At 31.1% G+C, this 16143-nt stretch overlaps 1 protein-coding gene across 7 annotated transcripts in view; it reads right to left on the reverse strand.

Moving 5' to 3' along the window:
* LOC124535560 (apoptosis-stimulating of p53 protein 1) overlaps positions 1 to 16143 on the reverse strand; it is a 257185-nt gene that overhangs the window by 35781 nt on the left and 205261 nt on the right. For all 7 annotated transcript variants that reach the window (XM_047111806.1, XM_047111807.1, XM_047111808.1 and 4 more), the window contains one exon: positions 10761 to 10907. In XM_047111806.1, coding sequence (XP_046967762.1) covers positions 10761 to 10907 — 147 coding nt within the window. The remainder of the gene's footprint in view (positions 1 to 10760; positions 10908 to 16143) is intronic.

Genomic DNA, 16143 nt, shown 5'->3' on the forward strand with positions numbered 1-16143 from the left:
TATACGCTTATATAGGAATAATTACTTAACTATTGTGTTTAGTGTACCGCACCTCGAAGTATTAAGATTGTTAACAAACACGGCCTTAGCACTAGTTTTATGCTCGGGTCGGTCAGAATATTTAGACGAACTCCGTGGTCGAGTAGTGTGTACAAAGGTTTTTATGAGTACGACACTCCGAGGTCCCGGGTTCGATTCCCTGCCGAGTCAATGTAGAATTGTTTTTTCGTTTTCTATGTTGTCTGGTTATTTATGTTACCATCGCTACCTCTGATTTTCCATAACATAAATGCTTTAGCTACTTACATGGGGGTCAGAGTAATGTATGTATGATGTTGTCCAATATATTTAAAAAATATATATAACATACTGAATTTGACAATTCTTATAATTTTCAACTATATTTCAAATAGAGGTAGAGGACGACCAAGAAAACGATGGATAGACTGTGTGAAGAAAGACGATATGGTTAGAAAGAATGTTACTTGTGAGATGACGTCTGACAGAGAAGTATGGAAGGAGAAGACATGCTGCGCCGACCCCAAAAAAAATTGGGAAAAGGGCAGGAGGATGATGATATTTCAAATTGTCACAAGACTGTCAAGATTTACACAGTTAATATTTTAAACTCATATTTGCATATATTTAAGTTATGTGAATAAATACATTGTAATTGTAACATGTTATTAATTATTATGAACGTAATTATTATTCTATTTAAACTTGAATTCGTATCGTTTGTATTGTTTAATAAACGTTTAACGCAATTAGTCAAAACAAAGTTTAGTTAATAAAACATAATTACATAGTAATAATTATGACAGTTTGTTCAAAGTTAAATTCAAGGATTTTTATTTACGTTTTCATCTTATTTATTAGGTGAGAAGAATTTATTTTTGGAGCAATAAATATCGCATTAGGCTAACGGCGTCCAACTCCAGACTACGTGATTTATAAGTTGGAATATAAATAATTTCTGATCTTTTCACGTTATGAATTTGCTGCGGATGGCGTATCTATCACACTATTACTTCAACAAACACACACACACACATTTACTTCAAGATATTCTTATATGACGATTATTTGTATAACATTTTTAGTTTAAGAACCATCAAGTAATCAATTCCAGTAAAGGTATCCAACAATAATATTGTATTTTACTAAATATAATCAGCTTACAAACTTTTGCATTAGCTAACATAATGCAAATCTTTAAAATGGAGGCAGTGTAAAACCTTTAAATAAGCACCAAGTTTCGAAAAGAGGCTGCATTGTAAACGAAGTTTATTCTTAGCCAGTGTTTACGAACGAACCCAGGAATAGAGGTTACTTGAGGAACTATAACCAAAATTTGGTAAACTTAAACGTTTATTTTCAAATATTGTCTACTTTTCGTTACATAATGTATAACAGACGTGAGATATTACAATGATGTATTAATTTTAATACATTTTATCCGACCAATTTAAGACAATTAAAGCAAAGTAATTCAAAGCAAAGTGGTTCATATTAGTGAAAATAAATAATGATGTAAATGAATATAATAACGGACTATTTTTTATGTTTTTATCGTACTTTTATATATAGGGGCTTTGATTTTGACTTCAAATGATGAAGTATACATCTCATGCTAGAAGCTGATTAAAAAAATGAAGACAAAAAGTGTCCATTACCAGAGAGCTTTTCAATTTATAAAGTAATGAGAAACTTGTATTTTAAGGGCTAATTAAATAACGTTAGTCTAACAAAAAATATATTTTACAATTCCACCAATTTCTTTCTTGAATGATGAACCGAGAAAGCCAATTAAGATGAGAAACAATTCATTTCAAAAATATGAAACGAAGTTCCCATTGAAATCAAGTGAATTTATACTTTATTACAAAAACATTAAGGTGGAATATCATTCATTGTTGCTATTTTTGTTCGCAATTTAAAAGCTTCGTTTATAAATTATTTAGCCTTCTTTCATCGACTGAAAAGACTCTCACACCGAGTCTTATTAAAATCTAAATGATACTACATTCATTTGCATTAACTAAGTCGAAGGTTTGACAGGAAAGTAATGACGCATTACTGAGGTTACGAAATTCTAAATTGCATAGATATAAATAGTACAATTAAAAAACTGCTTTTAAATTAAAATTTTCATTTATCCGTCAATATTTCATTTATATTTTTTTCAAGGAATAACTATGCCTTTCGTGCTAAGTTTACTTTTGAGATTTTAGTTCCTATATCCTTGTTAACGTACAAAATTTATTTCTAGTATAGTAAACAGTCAAATAAATCTCTTTGTCCTCTATGTTTGCACCACTGGAAAACAATATTAAGTACACTTCCTAAATTAACACTATGATTTTCCGTTTTTATGGCTTCATCTGTATGAAAGAAATAAATTTCTTTTAATTTTATGAAAATACCGATACGTATTCAGAATGTTAAATCAGAAAAAGCACCTGAATTCTTATGCATTTCCATAACGACTCTTTTTTCTACTGCATTATAAGATAGTTTAAAAATGTAACCAATAAAAACTTGATTTAAGCTTGTACAACTATTTTTTTCTATTGCAATATACGCAAACGTTCGATTTCTAGTTTTAATCTAAATAAAAGTTTTAAACGTTCGCCTTTCATGATTATTACAAAGCCTCTGAAATCCATTAAACGATTTTCAATATTCGAACAAACAGAGAACAAAATATAGTGCTATACAACACAACTACGTGGTTTAAAAAAGAACAGTTGTTACACCACAGATACAAACAGTTTAAACAGGATGGCATAGTAAACAAAACACTGCAATAGTGTTGGCGGATTCGATGTATGAAGTCTATATATACGTATATGTGTTTGTATGTACTCAGGACACAAGTTTTTCTGGTTGTGGACGTTGTGTATAAAGCGTTAATATTTTCATTAAATAATTCAGAAAGTTAATTACTTTACTTCACTATGCATAAAAACATTTTCACCTCACAATTATAAAGTGAGGTGTATGAAAATGAGTACAACAATGTGTTCTCATTTCAAAATGGCGGAATAAAGAAATCGTATATTCATGCCAAAAAGTCGCGGTTCCCGTTTTAAATTAAACGGGAAACTTTTAAAGCATTTGCATAGTAAATCTAATAGGAATTTTAATGGAAAAATTTTATACTTTCATTCATTATTTTCATTTTTCGCCTCCATTCATTCTTGAGCGACCATTATAAAATTTTTGTGTACGAATTTTGGAATACTAAAGTAAATTAAACATAAAATTATTAATGAAGTTACGTTACGATGTAAAAGTATTTTAGCTATTGTTACCTTTTCAAGTGTAATTATACTTTTGCGGTATACAGATTTTGCTTAATTAATTAAAGGATATTGTTTGGTGACCCTTTTTGTACAGTTTAAATCCATTTTTAGTAACCTGTCCTCCCGCTTTCGAGTACATACCACAAACTAGCTATATTTGGCACCGCAAAGCCGCGATAATTTATATTGTCGTTTCTGTGTGATTGATGAAGCTGCTGGGATAATATGTGGTATGCTATGCAGGCGAACATAGCATAATCCCAGAGCTCGTTGACCACAACACTTAAGAAGTTGCGTGATCGAGTACTGTCTCAATACTATTCAATCTCAAAATTACATTATTGCTTACGAAATACGTCGACTATTCCTCGATAATTAAGTTAAAACCGGAATATTATCACTACATATTATAAAAGAAAGTCTGCATAAACTCTACTACTGATTCGATTTTCATGCGGTTTTTACTAATAGACAGAGGAATTCATAAGGAAGATTTAGATGAATAATTTATTAAGTTTTTTTGTGTAAATAAGTTGAAATATTTTATGACAATTGTTAAATATGTCAGAAAAAGCAATAAAAAATATAAATAAGAGGTATAGTTATAACAAAAAAAACTTATGTCCAGCCGTACGAAGCCGAGACAAGCCGCTAGTTCAATAATATAACCTTTAACCATCATTATTAAGTGACTTGGAATTGAAAAGATATCCATTTCTTAGTCCGATTAAATTTGATATGTTCATAATGTAGATACAATACGTTCGTATTTAAAAAAGTTTCATTTTGTGCGTTACCGGTACGAAACGCATTAATATGCTGAGGAAACCACATGAGGCATGTAAAGTAATTTATTATTAACTCGCGGCTGGCCAGCGCTTTCTCCGCATTATTGAATTCCATGTTTTATCAAATAGTCCCCGGAAAAATGTACCCATTATATGAGATTAAAACTACTGTTTTGTGAACCTATACTTATTTATTACGACAACAAGTAAATTCCCATTGCTGGGCTAAAGGCCTCCTCTCCCTTTGAGTAGAAGGTTTGGAATATATTCCACCACGCTGTTCCAATGCGGGTTGATGGAATGCACACATGTGCATTCCATCAACCAAAATGCAGAATTTCTATGAAATTTGTCACACGCACGTTTCCTCACGATGTTTTCCTTCACCGCTGAGCACGAGATGAATTATAAAGACAAATTAAGCACATGAAACAGCGGTGCTTGCCTGGGTTTGAACCCGCAATCATTGGTTAAGATGCACGCGTTCCAACCACTGGGCCATCTCGACTCTCTCTTATTACGAAGAAGACAAATAATCAAATAATTGACATTTATTAATAATGCGATTTCATTAATTAATTGATTTTATGGAAGTGATAACTTCTTATCAACGCTTTATATCTTACAACGGTTCGTTACGTAACGCGTTACGGCGCCAGCCTGCCTAATTTCCTTTTCGAATTCGACACCCTTAGGAAGGCAATAATTACATCAATAGTGTAAATATATAAACACACGAATATACATAAAATTTAAGTAACAACATAAGCTTTCTCAAGTTCCACAATTTCAATATTAAATAGTTTTAGTTAGATTAGTTTATTAATAATATAAATATATATGTATATGAAGGTAATACATAAAATTTAAGTAATACCATGAGCTTTCTCAAGTCAAACAATTTCAATTTGAAATAGTTGAAGTTAGATTAGTTATAAATATATATAGAGTAGTTTCTGTAAGGCGTCCCGGAACGCACAGGTATTTTTAATGATTTGATTAACAACTATGAGCTAAATTTAAAATAAATGAATGTGATTGCTAGATACTGTCAAAAAATAAAAATAAACAAGAGACGATATGGCCCAGTGATTAGAACGAGTGCAGCTTAACCGATGTTTGCGAGTTCAAACCCAGGCAAGCACCACTGAATATTCATGTGCCTTATTTGTGTTTATAATTCATCTCGTGCTCGGTGGTGAATGAAAACATGGTGAGGAAACCTGCATGTATCTAATTTCATAGAAATTCTGCCACACGTGTAATCCACCAACCCTCAATGGAACAGCGTAGTGGAATATGTTCCGAACCTTCTCCTCAAAGGAGGATGCCTTAGCCCAGCAGTGGGAAATTTACAGACTGTTGTTGTCAATAAATAATCAATCAAGTAAATTAATACGGTTTTAATTAGCGCTTCAAATTATAAGCAATAGAGTTTATGATGATATCATAAATTACTGTTACCCACATGCTTCGCTATGCGTAAATAGATTGTAGTTAATATTATGAATAAAGTTTAAACAAATATGATATGTACTTAATTAACAACAAATAATTGTCAGGTTTAATTTATATTTAAAGTCCATCGTTCAATGTAGAAGTATTACACTAACATACTCAAACAATAATTATTGTTAAATTAAAATATAGTAAAGAGAAGAAATTAATGATATGTGAGAGAAATTGCGAAAATAATTAGCAATAATGAGATTGAACAGCTTTTTCTTACTGAAACCTAACTATAAATTAAAAGAGTTAAAGTTATACAGTTAGTTATTATCAAGAGACCGAAACTTGTAATATCATACTGTAAGCAGTCATCATAAGTAGGTTGTGATATTATACAGTAGGTTTTTTAATTTTTTAGCTTCCCGTTTTTGCACGAGTAGAAAAATAAGTTACAAAAATTTGATATTTTATTATGGGAGTATATAGTTTATTGAAAGACAAATATACCATAACTGGCGTACTCAGAATAACAGCATAGATGTTTTGTTTTTTTTTCATCATAATACGATGAATAGTTTACGCATAGTAGTATTAGTAGTAGTACTATTCATTTTTATTGCGAAGTAGAAACATATATCTATACTATACTATTAGGAGGTAAATTTGGTTGTTTCTCGACTGAGAGCTACTTGGTTCCGGAATGCTTTTCATTATGAGTAATACTTTTTTAATTAATAAATACAAACAGTGCAAAACGGGGTCAAATGACTTGTATTTAATGTAGAAAAATAGCAGCGCAGATAATTAAAGAATAGGAATTCAGTTAGAAAAAAGTCAAAGCACAAAAGCCTCAGCTGATTCGCCGACCCGAAATGGTTCTGTACCACTTACAGTGGCTTCATTATAACGTAACAATACATTATTAGAAAAACTTATTAAAATGAACAAAGAGTAGAAATAAAATTAAACATTCTACTTACAACACGTACATATATTATATAATGGAAAACAAAAGCATGTCATCGTATACTAATATTATAGTGTGAAAGTGACACAAATAGTTTGTTACTTCATTACGGCTAATGAACAAATCTTAATGAAATTTGACGTTAGGTAGCATGGGACCTAGACAAGGACGGTAATATAATCATTCTCCATCCATCAATCTCTGAGAGCGTTATTCAAAGGCAAATATAAAATCACATCTATACTAAATCTATGTTTAATATTATAAATGTGAAATTAACTCTGTATGTCTATATGTGTGTCGCTCTTTCAAGACCAAACCGCTGAACCGAATTTAATGAAATGTGGTATAAAGCAAACTTAAACTCCAAGAAAAGACATACTTTTTTGTCTTTTGTTGTCTGACATATGATATCCAACACCCGATTACGCGAGCGTCTACCAGTAAAAATATAAAACGTTAATATTTATTTGTTTGTATGAAGGATAATATCGGAACTTGGGATCAAATCTAAAAAAAAAAACATATAACCCATATTGCCTTATTAATTATATAAATTATATTTATAACAAGCGTATTAGCTGATCTACTTATCTTTTGTCAAAATTGTCGGAAAGACATATAAAATATTTTTCTGGCTGAATAATCTGGACCAGTTCCAATCACAATTCTTTAGCATATAGGTGATATTAATAAGATTAAAGAGAGGTTAATTAATTCCATTCATTACATTTATAAAAGCAAACAACAGCTTTTGACGTGATTCATTAGTCACGTGACTGCAAAATGAATCGCACGAGTAAAGTTAAAACATATTAATGTCTCTGCAGAAAAGCCTCATTTGAAAAGATTCCCTACAACACTCCATCAAGCTTTGATATTACGGAGAGAATTTTATACGGGTTTTTAATTTAGACGCATTTTTTGCTGCTAGATACGTGAATTAAAAAATTGCGAATCAAATTGAATTGGAAAGAAAAATACAAATTCTTTTTGATTTGCATAACGTGTAACACATTCATATTAACGCTGCTCTGTATTTTGATACTTTTTCATTAAAGTAAACGTAGTATTTACTTAGTTTATGGTTTTATTTTGCTTCAAAGTGTTTTTATTGATATGAAATATAGGTATATTGACGTGACGTTGAGAATAAGATCGTCTCGTATGCCGTGACAGCGCACGACGTGCTCGTGCCAATGCTCACAATTTTCTTGGCGTACGAGTATACTACATAATGATTTTATTATTTACTATATATCATTGTACAAATATATTTAAGTATACCGTAGATTCGATATATCACACCTATCGGCATTCTTTTATTTTTAAATCAAAAACGAAAATCAAGATTTACTTGATTCGAGTCGGCTTATACAAGCACTTTTGAATTATTAATGTTATTCTGTATAGCTACCACCGGTTCGGAAGGTAGGTTCTACCGTGAAAAATCGACAAGAAACTCAATAGTTACTCTTTAATATATACTGCCTGAAAGTCAACAAAAACTATTTCTACGCATATTTATCATCTATATAATCTTATGTGTTATACATGCTTTATTTATTACTGGTTTTTAACAAGTGATGCGAATTTATAACTCTGCGAAATCAAAAATATCTGCGGAATTTTATTATAGAAACGAATACCGTACCCCAAGAAGGATTTATTGACGGGGTCGGGAACTTGGCATTATAAGCTTATTCCTCGTATTCAATGATTACCACTGATTCTATTAAAGTGATCAATGTTACTCTATAATGTGAATACACATAACATTATTGCATGGGTATTGAGACGCAACTGTGTGTAAAAATTTAAAAGTAACAGCCTGTAAATTTCCCATTGCTGGGATAAGGCCTCCTCTTCCATTAAGGGGAGGGTTTGGAACATATTCCACCACGATGTTCCAATGCGGGTTGGTGGAATGCTTATGTGGCAGAATTTCGATGAAATTAGACACATGCAGATTTCCTCACGATGTTTTCCTTCACCGCCGAGCAAGTGATTAATTATAAACACAAATTAAGCACATATATATAGTGGTGCTTGCCTGGGTTTGAACCTGCAATCACCGGTTAAGATGCACGCGTCAGCTCTGTGCGTATTACTGTTTTATTAAATCTCATGAGGCTCATCCTCTCATCTTAAAAGGACTACAATTGTGTCTGTCTGTCACACTTCTTCAAATCGAAATACGTGAAAAAAAGTATGCAAATCACTAAACGCTTAATCTAATTAAAGACACGACGCATACCGAACATATAGCGTATTGAATAGTTGTACAACTAAGATACATTTTAAAGAAATACTTATTTGCGTATGTATTTATTATATAAAATATACATACATACCTAAATAAAGAATTTTAAAGCGCATTATGTTTACTACAAATTAAAGAAATTTTGTATTACCAGCCTTCCTTCTTACATCAGCTAAAAAGAAAATAAATAATTTAAAGCCGGAAACCAACGGCTACGAATGTTTGAGTCACGGTAAGGAACGAAATAATCCCATCAACAATGCATAAATGTTAAGGGCAGGATAACGTTCTCTAATAGCATAATAACTTAAGATGATCCATCTTTTATGAGTAGTTTGGAGTCCTTCAGCGCTTGACTTAGAGCCTCGTAATGAGTGTTACTAGTATAATAAAATATATTAATGTTTTTTTTTTCTTAAATAGAATAATGCGTATTTTTTTATCTCTTCATGCTGTTAATGGGAAATTTACAGGCTGTTACTTTTAAATTTTTACACACAATGTTAAATTTGTACTAATTCATATGACAAAAATCTATTATATCGAATAATGGTCAGGGTAATAATCGAACTTGGGACTTTTATACCGCTAGAAAGTTAGTTTACCTTAAAGCTATTGAGGCAGAATACCAGTCAATTATTGCGTCTTTTGTGCGTACTTTTTATAAGTAATCGAATTTTAATATACTGACAAAATACATAATTAAAGTATAATAATATATAATTTAATCTTAGATAAATACGTATACTTTAATTACTGAAAAGACAAATCGTTGAGCTCCATCTTGTTTATAAAATAACAATTTTAAAATGAAAAATTAATTGTATATAACTTTATAAAGCAGTTCATAATATGAGTATTGCTCCAATTTCGTCGTTTTGTACTACAGACGAGGCTGAAATAAATAATTCCAAATATATTTTGATTAATTTGAAAACCTTTCTCAGAGTAACGGTATTTTCTTGGAAATAACTGATATCCAAAATGAATTAATAAATCTTGTATATTAAGGTAAAGAATATGGTTTTATTAAAATTTCGTGTGGCTTAAATATTAAAGGTTTTTACATTATTATTCGACAGTCATATGACAAATACTTTCTACACACGTGTAGATAATCTGATTTGAATGATATTGAAACTCAGAAAATATCGAAGTTGAATTCAGAGATATTATGAACCATGTAGCGTAGAAAACTCTTTAAATCAATAACTCTTGCTGAAAGCAATCGCATATATTCTTCAAATTGCATATTCCAAATTTCATATTACAAAGGTAAATTTTGGAATACTAAAACCGTTCATTATCATATTCGTAATTCGTTTAACGATAACAGAAGAAAATCAATAAAAGTCATAAATCTATCTAATTAAATTTTTACTTCGATCATATTTTAATATAAGCATACCATTTAAGTACATGATTTCATTCAAATAAGGTATGCCTTAATTTATAGTTGAAATATTTTTATTATGGACTACAAAAATTTATCGTGGATTTTGAATCTGTATTTGATATGTCTTGTTTTATAATGAAACCATCTAACCTGTAACGGCTAAAGCAGCTTCTCAACAAACTGTATGCATATAAAAGATACAGACAAACTGATAACCTCCTCCTTTTTGAAGTCGGTTAAAAAACATGTATGAATTCAGCAACTCTTACATTACTCACTCTCAAAGTCCAACGAGAAGGCAACCTATAATCGAAGATAATTTGGTGTTACGTGTTATCCGAGACACGATGTAATACCGTCAACTTCCAAATACCATGTTGTCAAAAAACTTGACAAATCCACCTTACAACCTTCCGTAACCTTTTCCTATCCTGACAGAACTAAACGGCATTATTAGACCAGAACATTAAAACAATGAATATATTCACTGAAACATTTTTGAACTATTAGAGCTTAATTTTGAAAATGGAATTAAAAATGTCTTTATATTTAAGCACTTGATATATTAGTATTTTTGTCATATTGTTACCTGATGCTGCCGGGCCTCTTGCTGCTTCAAATACCGCAGCCTCTGCTCCTTAGCGCAGAGCAGTTGATGTTGGGTGTCGATTTGCTGCTGCTGACGGAGCGCCATCGCCCGAAGTTCGCCCAGCGTCAGCTCCACCCCTTCCCCCAACTATGGACAAGAATATTACAATTAGAAACAATATTAATACTGTACCAACTTAATTATATCTACATGACATATATAGTACTAAAGACCCTAAATATTCTACACAATTTGTTCATTTACGACATCAAATTAAAAGCATTTAAAATTATCAGTGTTTCTTTACTATTTTGTCCATGTATTATATACAAAAACCATCCTCTCGAATCACTCTATCTATAAAAAAAAAACCGCAAAATCCGTTGCGTAATTTTAAACATCTTAGCATACATAGGGACAGACAGCGGTAAGCGACTTTGTTTTATACTATGTAAGGATGATAATGATAAAACTAAAATTTATAATAAGTTGCTACGTCAGATAAAAATTATCAGAACCAAAAAGCCATTAAATGTGATTACTTCGGTATACAAAATTACAAAATTATGCGTACAGAGAAAATTGATGATTTTCAAACTTTTCACAATTTTTTATTATGCGAGATCAAATTAGTTTTAAATAACTCACGGCAATTTAATTATAATATTATTCTTATACATACATAAATAGGTATTACGTTATAGAAATTATTATTATAAAAATAATTTAAAAATCCTATAAAACATGTTTCAGTAACAGTCCAGTGTAAATGAATGCAGAAATAATTAATGATGTCAATTATTGAATAAATAATGCAAAAAAAACCTAAAAATATCGATCAGTCGAAAACTATCAATATTTTTTTTAACTTATTTATTTTAATAAAATTGGTAATATATGTAATTCAGTGTTATTAAATTTAAATGAAAAGATTATCTTAATTAAAAGTTTCGATCCTTTCGATGAAACTTATCAATACTATAGGATTAGTCACTGTGAATTAACTACTACTGCATTTGGGTGTAATGTAAAAAAAATTCCAACAACATATTCTATAAAAAAGATCTACTTTGAAACATATTGCTATAATCCAACCGATTAAAAGATTACAATTCCGACAATTCATATAAATAGCTACAATATGTATTCGAGTTAATTAACATGGCTTCGTAATTTAATTGCTAAAAAAGAATAACTGCTTCGTTTCTTGACAGCTCTTCTCGGCAGAATATACATTCCGGGCTGTTACTTTACATTAAATATAATCCGGTAATAAATACACGATGATTCAAAACTCCTTGGAAAACCTACTCGAATAAAGTAAATTTTAATTCGAACGAGTTAAAATTGACGTGGATTGTCAATGTTAATTATTAATATGTGTGTCATACAGACGCCATCAAAGCATATAATTAACCAACTTAATCTTCAAAACGGGAACAGGCACAAGGATAAAAGTATAAGAAATCTTTCTTCAATCAAGTGACGCCTCGACAACAAAATCACTGTTGGTGTTAATGCAAACCCGTCTCGATAGATACGACTCTCTAATCACATAATTGACAATCATCAATACTTAGTAATGATGCGTTCCCGTTTAGATAGTTAGCAAACTAGCGGAACGGCACGCATAAAGGACTTAACATCTTAGTTCCCAAGATTTGTAGCGCATTAGCTACATCAGGAATATATATTTTTACGGCACTAATGTCTCTAGGCTGTGGTGTCTTAATATCAGATGACCGATTTGACCGGCCTCCAACCTATTCAATTAAAAAAAAGGTTCATTACTTCATGGTGTTCGGAATTGGAATGAATAATTTAGATATAGTCTTTATCGTAAAACTTAAATGAACAACTTTATTTAACTCTTATCCACTTTTCTATTTTAATTTAAAAATAGAACAGCTGCCAAAGTTACACAGTTCGTTACTTCTATTTCTTGATTCCAGTAATCACATACTCTTAAAATATTATCGTAATTTTTCTTTTGTTAAAACAAAAATGTTTAACAAATTGTTGGAAATACTAAAATTTATTTCGAAGCTACTCTGCACTTTAGTGATGTATGATTTCAAATATTTTACCCCGTCCTAACACGTAACCCGCAGCGGATTCGTAGTGGATTTGTACCCGCTGAAAATATGAGTGTAACTTTGAGATAACCGGTCAACTATTATTTATGTCTCTTATTTTTAAACAAAATTGGGACTTACTGTTGTACATATTTAAAATAAAATTATGCACATTTCTTTGTAACGCTACTATAATTTTTGCACTCAATTAAATGAATACAATATCATAGAAATGTGTGAATAATTTTGTGTCTACTTGTTATCTCTTTACAACGACGCTACTAAACTAAAGTAATTAAATTTGAACTGACGGCCGAGATAAATAAAAATAAAGGATGAGACGGAACCGCGTACAAAAACTAGTCGTACATAATTAAATTCATTCATTTTAATGAATATCGTGACTTCATACAAAAATGTGGTCGACACGGAATGCCTGACAGTTATTGGTTGATGATGGATATTAATGGTTATTCAAAGAATTTATGCGTAAGAAAATCAAATATGAAGTAAAGAAAAATCTTTTTTGCTGTTCTTTTATTAAATAAAAAAAATATTCATAATAATTTCAGGGGCCTCCTCCTCCTCAAGGGGTCGGTTCGCCTTTGTCCTTAGAGAAAGACTCCACAAAGGCACATGCACAGCACAGGAAAGATCTCGGATACGTTAAATTAACACGATACTGCAGCCTCTCCGATAGATTAGTGAGTAAGAATCCCACATATCTCGCTCCCTTTCGGGGCCTGGATACCACTTCGAACGTTTCCGCATCGTGAAAAAGAGCCGTTTGCAGAAACAACAAACGAATCGATTTTACTCCCATTGGCGAGTCAAATAATGATGACATCAAAAATATTTTGTCGAATCCATTTAGTTAGCCACCAATTAAATAAATTTCATCAACCTCAAACAAATATACCTAAATAAACTGAATAAATAAACGAAACTAAAACAGACTATCTTCGTACATAATAAATAGCCTTAGCAATTTGTACTATTGGGTCCGAAAAAAATGTTGCTTTTCCCTTCGGCGCCATAACGGAAGAATTAAGTGGCCGAATGTAAATCTTGACACTTGTTGATAGCGTCCGTCGGGTGAACGTATTTGCGAGGATATGGGAACACAAATATGTGAAAGCCGTGAATTTTTTACACCACGTGGTTATTTGTAATGAGCGCCTGCAACGTGGAATTTACAGCTTTAATACATACATATTAACTGATATCAACTACTCACTCTTTAATAGATTACTGTTTAATTTAAAAATCAAATCTCATTTTACAAAACTACAAACAACAACAACAGCCTGTAAATTCCCACTGCTGGGCTAAAGGCCTCCTCTCCCTTTGAGGAGAAGGTTTGGAACATATTCCACCACGCTGTTTCAATGCGGGTTGGTGGAATACACATGTGGCAGAATTTCTATGAAATTTGTCACATGCAGGTTTCCTCACGATGTTTTCCTTCACCGCTTAGCACGAGATGAATTACATATAAAGACAAATTAAGCACATGAATCAACGGTGCTTGCCTGGGTTTGAACCCGCAATCATCGGTTAAGATGCACGCGTTCTTACCACTGGGCCATCTCGACTCCATTTACAAAACTATTATTAAGAATTAGCCACTCTACATAGATTTATTTTTTTATAAAATAAAAATAATCAATTTTAATATTATTTTTTTTAGCAGCAGTTGGCGAAATCAATAACCAAAAATTTAAAAAAAATCATGAATGTAAACCACCGAGTTAAACTTAGAAATCACAAACAGACATCGCGAAGAAAAGGTCACACGTGAAAATACCTTGTAAGTGTACGTATATAGAGACAGAAATAGGTTAACGACAAAATAATGCAGGCGCGGCGCCGCCTTTGAATTACAGTTTCACATGCGACAATATTTTGCATGTTAATGCAGAAATATCGTACGCTGCTTGTCGATGCGACTTTATGAGGTATTTACACACGAAGAACATATGTGTGTTCTATCATTTACATATAAGGGAGTTTCATAACTTTATTTATAATAAATAGTAAAACAATAAGCAGGAAATCTTTTATAGGTAAAACATCATATCATTGTCGTGTTCCGGTTTAAAGAGTAAGTGTGTGAGTGCAAAGGCTATAAATATCTTAGTTCTATGATTTATTATTCATACAGTGTCTATAGACGGTTACCAATTACCAATCAGCGTAACTAATTCCATTAAAAAATAAATAGTATGCACTTTTAGTTAACATTATAATCTTATTCCCAGTGACGTCACAAGAGTTCCCATGTGACGTCACGACAGGTACCGTGTGACGTAACTGTTACACAGCTGATGTAACTTCGTTTCCAATCTTATCACATGAATATTTCTTGTTCTCATCATCATCCAGCACATTAACATTATGACGTCACAACGACAGCGAGTCGATCATTTAGAATTACCTTATCGTCATCAATTATTCAAAATGTTATTTTGTTAAATTTAATTATTTACATATAATTTACACTTTTGATTATTCAAGTCCTAATAATGACAATTTAAGATTTTAGTTAGGCCTAATAATTAAAACTCGAATTTCATCTCGCGCTGATTAAATTCAGTGATTACTATATCACGCCCAGCTGAGAAAATGTTAATTTTGTTTAAAGCATCTCATTAACACTTAGGAATCTTGTAATGAGGTTTTATTGCAGAGTTATTGCAAGAAAAAGTACGGACAAAAATTCTATTCACAAAAATGCAACTAAAAGAAGTATTCACTGTGTATTTATTCTGTTAATAAGGTAAGGCTTTCTATAACAATAATGTTGTAGCCTATTTATAAATGTATATTATTTTAATTAATATAATACTTGTATCTAGATTTTAGTAGTCACATTGAGTACTGTTTTCAAATGAAATTATTATCACGCTAAGAAACTTTTGAATCGGATTAAAAATATGTTTCACTATGAAGTTTTTATTTAAATTTATTAGAGCCTTCTAAATTTAAAGTGTAAAGAACTTGATTTATTCATAACACTATTAAAAACTAAAAGTCAATTCTTAGTGATCCGTGCAAATATAATGACGGGGAGATATCTTTCTTTAAAAAAAATCAAACATTATTTTTATCAGTCTATTCATTATTAAAATTTACTTTAAAAATATTTGATAACTTTTTACATCAAAAAATATAGTTAAATCCTTAACTCAATAATCTTAATTGACAGCTGTGAAGCATCGATTTGATGCAAAATCTTTTATTGCCGAAAACTTATATACTATATAATATTACCACAGCTAATTCGTAGAAAATAAATCATATTTTTT

This window comes from Vanessa cardui, chromosome 15, assembly GCF_905220365.1.
Source record: "Vanessa cardui chromosome 15, ilVanCard2.1, whole genome shotgun sequence".
Classification (NCBI taxonomy): Eukaryota; Metazoa; Arthropoda; class Insecta; order Lepidoptera; family Nymphalidae; genus Vanessa; species Vanessa cardui.